This window comes from Cariama cristata, unplaced genomic scaffold, assembly GCF_000690535.1.
Source record: "Cariama cristata isolate BGI_N322 unplaced genomic scaffold, ASM69053v1 scaffold10590, whole genome shotgun sequence".
In the NCBI taxonomy this organism is placed as follows: domain Eukaryota; kingdom Metazoa; phylum Chordata; class Aves; order Cariamiformes; family Cariamidae; genus Cariama; species Cariama cristata.
Window position 1 is genome coordinate 11268 of NW_009592944.1, and position 6252 is coordinate 17519.

General features: G+C 57.5%; 1 protein-coding gene across 1 annotated transcript in view; it reads left to right on the forward strand.

The window, feature by feature from the left end:
• Positions 1-3653, forward strand: part of ABLIM3 (actin binding LIM protein family, member 3) — a gene marked incomplete at its 5' end in the record, with an annotated part of 13234 nt that extends 9581 nt beyond the window's left edge. Inside the window, 7 exons of the mRNA XM_009703700.1 lie at positions 1-133; positions 816-845; positions 1258-1316; positions 2003-2063; positions 2292-2299; positions 2862-2942; positions 3399-3653. The exon at positions 1-133 is cut by the window's left edge and continues 6 nt beyond it. Coding sequence (XP_009702002.1) covers positions 1-133; positions 816-845; positions 1258-1316; positions 2003-2063; positions 2292-2299; positions 2862-2942; positions 3399-3512 — 486 coding nt within the window. The remainder of the gene's footprint in view (positions 134-815; positions 846-1257; positions 1317-2002; positions 2064-2291; positions 2300-2861; positions 2943-3398) is intronic.
• Between the last annotated feature and the right edge of the window lie 2599 nt (positions 3654-6252).

Here is a 6252-nt window from a genome sequence, read left to right on the forward strand (position 1 = left end):
GGCAGGCTGATCCTGAGGGAGGAGATGAAGGCTCGGTCCAACTCCTATGCAGACCCCTGGACACCACCTCGCAGCTCAGCCAGCAGCAGAGAGGCCCTGCACATGGCTGGCTACGAGGGCTCCCTCAATGGCTGTAAGGACGACCCTGTCCGTCTGTCTGTCCCACCCAGAACCACCCCAGCCCCTGTGGGAAGTTTGCTGGGGTGGAGAGGGAAGAACAGGGAACTGGGAAGGGGTGGTGGGAGAGGTGCTGGGCACCAGAGTTGGATTTGGGAGGCTCTTTTCCTCTCTGGAGGGCTCCATCCATTCCCTGTGCCCTGGCTGGGATGGGGCATCACCCGGCGGGTGAATTGCAGTCTGTCCGGGCAGGCTGGGGAAAAAAGTGGTTGAAGGGTCCCTTGGGAATCTCACAGCACAGCCATGCTGGGTTTGCTCTGACCTGTTTTGGGCTCACTGCGTGTGTACCTCCTCATTAATAACACATCTGGGACCTCCTGGCACCCCACACCTGCTAACTGGGCCCACAGTGGCCTTCCTTGCTTGCTGCACAGTGCTCAGGGCGCCCAGCCCCTCTCCTGTCGGGGCTGCAGGGGGGCTGGGGGCATTGGGGAGCCTCTACCTGCTCTGTGTTCTCCTTCCTCATGGCACATCTGCCCTCACGGAGCTGGGGCTGTTCAGAGATGCTCGGGGAGCCCCTCAGCCCCCCGCGGGCTCCAAGGAGCCCCAAGGAGGACCTGTGGGGCTGGCAGCTGGGCAGCTCTGTATGGCGTGGGGTGCTCAGTCCTCCCTGATGCCTGGCTCTGCTCTCCTTGCAGCTCCCCGGACGCACTACCTGGCTGACAGCGGTGAGTGTGTGAGCTGGCAGCCTTTTATGGCTGGTCCTCCATGGCTATGGGGTCCAGAGCCTGAGCTGGAGGAGATGCTGGGACCAGGGAGGGAAGAAGGAGTCCTTGAAAGGACTGAGGCAGGGCAGCACCAGGAGAGGACGGGTCAGAGAAACTGAGAGAGGAGACTGTGTTGTGCTGAAGGGGGAGGCGAGAGGGATGCCATGGGAAAGGGATTTTGGGGAGAGGAATGTCAGCATGGGAGGAAGCCAGGCTGGAAATCAGTTGGAGCTAGAAGGAGACAGAGCTGGGTGAATGTGAAGCTGGGTAGTGATGTGGGAGCACAGGGGGAGGGTGGCCCAGCCGGTGCTCTCCCAGGGTGTGGGGCTCACCCCTGCTTTTTCCCTTATACACTTTGGTGGCTTCTTTCCAGATCCCCTCATTTCTAAGTCGGCATCCCTTCCTGCCTACAGGAGGAATGGGCTGCACAGGGTAAGTGTCTCGTGCCTGCATCCTGCTGCTGCCAGGCATCTCTGCACCGTTTGCCATTCTCCCCAAGCTCCTCAATGCCCCTGTGCTCCCCTTTCGTGACTAGGGTGTCCTGCTCCCCCCTTCTCTGCACCCCTGCTGTCACTGCTGGTCTGTGCCAATCCAAAATGACCCTTGCTGGGGACCAAAGTGCCCTGTCCAGGCACTGCAGGACAGGGGTGCCTGCCCTGAACCTCCTGCAGGTCATGTTTCAGAGGGACTCTGGTGCTGCTTCCCAGAAGGAGAGCTTTGCTTTATACCCTGGGGCAGCGATTGCTGGGGGTTGGGAGACCTGGTCCTGCCTCCAAGTGACCTGGGCTTGTCAGTTCATCTCCTCATTCCTCACTGCCACATGTTTAGGCATTGGAATGGGCTCCCCAGGGAGGTGGTGGACTCACCATCCCTGGAGGTGTTCAAAAGCGTTTAGATGTGGTGCTTCAAGACATGGTTTAGTGGGTTTAGCGGGCATGGTGGCATCGGGTATACGTTTGGACTTGATGATCTTTGAGGTCCCTTCCAACGTTAATGATTCTATGATTCTATGTGGGGATCGGGTCCTGCTTTGGAGTGGGTGGGTGCCTTCCCCTCTGGGGACATGGGAGGTGCCATGCTGAGCCTCTTACTCCTCATTGCCTGTATCCCTCCCACAGCCTCCCAGTGCCGAGCTTTTCCACTATGACAGCACGAACGCCGTCAACTGGGGGATGCGAGGTAAAGTGCCAGGGGCTGAGGAGCAGTGTGGGCTGGGGACCCTCTATGCACAAAGCCAGATGCAGTGGGGCTGCCTACCCCACTCCAGGCAGCTCTGGAAAATGAGGTCCAGGCTGAAAGGAGAAGGGGGGAGATAGGAGGGGGTCCCTGTGGCCCCAGGGGGATGATCCTGGCAGCAGAGGGGTCAGCATGGCTCACGTCTCTCTTGTCTTTTCTCTGTCCCCACAGAGTACAAGGTAAGATACTTCTGTTCGAAGGAGTGGCTGCCAGCCAGAGATGCGAGTACCACCCAGAAGGAGTCCCAGAGAGGTGTCTGTGCATCCTCAGGCCCTTCAGGAGGAAGCTTTGCCTTCTGCCCACAATGCCCTACCTTCATCCCCCACCTTACAGCCCCATCCCAGGACTGTGGGGCTCAGACCAGGGTCCTTCCCCTCCTGCCAGGGTCCCAAGCACTTGGCCAAGCAGAATTGTCTCCTGAGTGAGGAACAGAGAAGGGTGGTTGTGCTGGTGGTTCCCCTACTTCCACTCGTCCCTGGGTCACTCCTGGTTTTGCAGAGTGAGCAGGCTATTCCAGAGCCACCAAGGTGATTCAAGGTGGATCAGGGTTACCCTGAGAGCAAGTCCCTGCTCTGCCTTCTCCTGTTCCAAGCCCTGGAGGCAGCTGTGCCACCCAAACCCTGCTGATCATGGCAGGAGGAGGCTTTGCTCTGGTGGCCCCCATGGCCTCATTCTCAGATGTGCCCCAACTGTCATCTTCTGACCCCGGAGCTACCCCATGGTCTTCCTGTCCCTGTGCAGATATACCCCTACGAGCTGCTCCTGGTGAAGACGAGGGGGAGGAACCAGCTGCCCAAAGATGTGGACAGGACTCGGTTAGAGGTGAGGAGAACCTCTTCCACTGGGGACAATCTCCTCAGGGCTCAGAGGGACCCAATCCCATGGGATGTCCCCATAGTCCCGGCAGGCAGCATGGGGCTGCGAGGTGCTCATGGACATGTGAAGAGCATCCCCCATGGCTCCCCAGGAGCACACATGTGCCAGCACATGGTCACAGTGGTCCTGCTGCTCCGCTGGCCGGGCAGAGCTGTTGCCAATGCCTATAACATGAGTGCGTTTGGCAGGAGCAGGAGGGAGCCAGGTGCTCCCCCTCTTCCGAATGAGCACTGCTGGGGGTTGTAGCACCCCATTGCACCCAGCCGGGCAGGGGATGCCATCAGACCTCCTTGTGTGCCCTCCCACCTCACTGCATCCATATGGCCTGCGTGGTGGCCACTGGCGCTGGGTGGTGGCTGCGGTCCCCAGCCCTGGCCCAGCATTCCATCCATCTCTCTACAGCGCCACCTCTACCAAGAGGAGTTCTACCAGATCTTCGGCATGACCATCGCTGAGTTCGACCGCCTGGCTCTGTGGAAGAGGAATGAGCTGAAGAAGCAAGCCCGGCTGTTTTAAATGCAGTGCACTATAAATATATACATACCTATAAATATATACATAGAAAGATCTCTATATTGCAGCTCTGTATGATTCTCGGTGCTGTACGTGGCAGAGGCGCCCTCTGCACCCCTGAGAGTGAATTGGAGTCTCACAGATCATTTTAGGCTCTTTGTTTCCTTTTCTTTTCCAGCCCTGTTTCCATATCGATCCTTGAGTTCTCCTGGGGGCTAAAGCCACATGGGCCCTGAAGCATTTGGCATCTGTCACTGCTGCCCCATGGGGGGAGGATTTTCCTGCTGCAGCCACGGCACCCAGGGCTGGGGGAGAGGGGGGGTCTGGGCTGGGGGTGTCCTGTCCTTCTCTGCTCACCTTCTCTGTGTATTTACTTATGGGTTGGAAAAGGCCCTGGGCACAATTGCAGGAAAGTGGGTTCTCACCATGGGCTTCTTAATGCCCTCCCTGCCTTTAACATGGCCACGCACTGGGGGCACCTTCAGCCTCATCTTCAGGATCAGAAATACAGAGCTTAGGGCAGGGGACGAGGAGGAGAAGTGGTGGAGACCCCACGGGGAGCAGGGTGCACCCCCACCTGTCAAGCTGCAAACCTGAGCCCTGATGTGTCCTGAGCTGTTGGCTTTCCCTGCAAACCTAGTACTGCTACAGAGCCAGTTTTTCCTTCCAAAGTGCAGGAATGGCGGCTTTCCAGGCCATCCCAAAACCAAGCCCTTCTTAAATGAAACGGCCAAAGCCACCTCCTCCCTTGTGCAGTTTCTTGTTGCTCTTCAGGTTTGCCCAGGGCCAGCAAGGCCCAAGAGGGGACAAGCTGCGATGCCACCTGGTCCTGGGTCACCATGTATCGGGCCCTACCGGAGATGGTCTGAGCATCCAGCCCTGCTGCCCCGGGGTCTCGGCACCCACAAGAGTGGCGGTGGGAGCAGTCCAGCTGGGAGCTAGGGGCAAGGCCAGAGCTGGGGATGCTGGTCCCACTAACTGCTGGACCTTTTTGGGGGGTTTTTCCTGAATTAACCCATCACTGATTCCTGAGTCCCAGACGAATCCCTCTGCAAGCCTCCAGGAATGAAGGCCATTACCACGGCCATTCAGCATCCACTCCACTGCAAACTATTGGGTTGTTTGGGTTTTTTTTTTGCTTTTACTTATTTTTTCTTAAACCTAATAGGGTTATTTCCACACAGACATCTTTCCTGGTGGCCCTGGTGTTCTATTTCCTCTTTGCTTATCAGGCACAATTTTCAGGCATATGGCAGGACTGAGCAGTCCCAAACAGACCAGCAAGCCACCGGGCACCTCTGCAAGAGCTGGGTCAGCAGGGTTCCTCCGAGGGGACAGCCAGGGTCTCATCTTCACTGTGCCACGGGCCAGCTCTGCTTCTGCCTGTTCTGGTCCTCTTTGAAACCCTCCTGTCCTGGTGTCTCCCATCAGGTGGATTGACTGTCCCCCCTGCCACCAGCACCACCACTGTTGGGTGCTGAAGCTGCCTAACTTGTTGCCCCAAAAGCCATCACTGGGTTCCTGTGTGATGCAGGAGAGATGTGCAGGGCCCTTTGCAGGGGTTTGTCAGGGTGCTCAGGCAGATCTCCCATCAGCAGCAACCCCAGCCCTGGGAGCTTTACACTGGCACGGAAGGGGCTGAGGACTGAGGTGGAGATGGTCATATTGCACTGGTAATTGCTCCTGTCTGCTTTAATGCAGCAGTAAATGAACCAATTTTATTTATAATGATTTTACTCATATAAACTACAGCTCCCTAAATCAAGCTCCACTGTATGCGGCTGTAAGAAACTTACATCTCCAGCAGCAGTTTCAGTGATAAAGCCTGGAGGATATTATTATTAATGATAATAACACAACAGCATGAGTCTTTTCATTTTCAAAGCATTTTATGGACAGTAATTAACTGTTCCCTGCAACTACCTGCATGGCAAAGATGGGGAAACTGAGGCAGGGCTCAGTGCTATCTCTTGGAGCCAAGGAAACCTCTCTGGCCCATGCCATGCAGGGGCAGCAGACACCCCGTGGGACCCCCATGGGCCCCCATTGCCCAGGGGTGTGCAGAGAGCAGCAGCGGGGGTGTTAGCACCGGCCCTGGAAGCCATCACCGCCTGAGCCCACGCTCTCATTTGGCTGCTTTACAAGTCCCAGCCCCAAAGCAGCCGGAGCCCTGCGGGCGGTGGCATTGGTGGCCCGGGCTTGCAAGGACTCTGTACCCTGACCACAGCCCCAGAGGTGACCCCACGTTACAAGAGAAAACAGGGCTCGATCCAGGAGGGAGGAAGGACCAAGCACCGGCCAGGCTTGGAGCGGCGTCCGGGCAGGAGCTGCCTGGGAGGATGGGGCAGGGCTGGCTCCCCGCGGGGCACAGCGGGGGGGCAGAGGCCACTGCCTCTGTACTCTCCTGGGCTAAGAGTGTCCCAAATGGGAAGCCCTCAAGGCCAGTTGCTAATGTACATCTAATACTTCAATTATTGCTTTCCCAAGTGATAAGTGGGTACGTGTGAAACCAAATCACGTTTCTGTCACAGCCTGCCATCCCTGGAGGGCTCAGCTGCAGTCCTGAGGCCAGGAGAAATTGTTCTGGGGGTGCCAGGAGTCACTGCCCCTGCTGCCACACGTTCTCCACGCACGGGATGCTCCCTCACACACCCCACAAGTCTCCCAAGCCCAGGTCTCCTCTGAGGTCTTTGTTGGGGAGGGATGGTGACGGCGGCACGAGCACCACGGCCGGGCAGAAGCT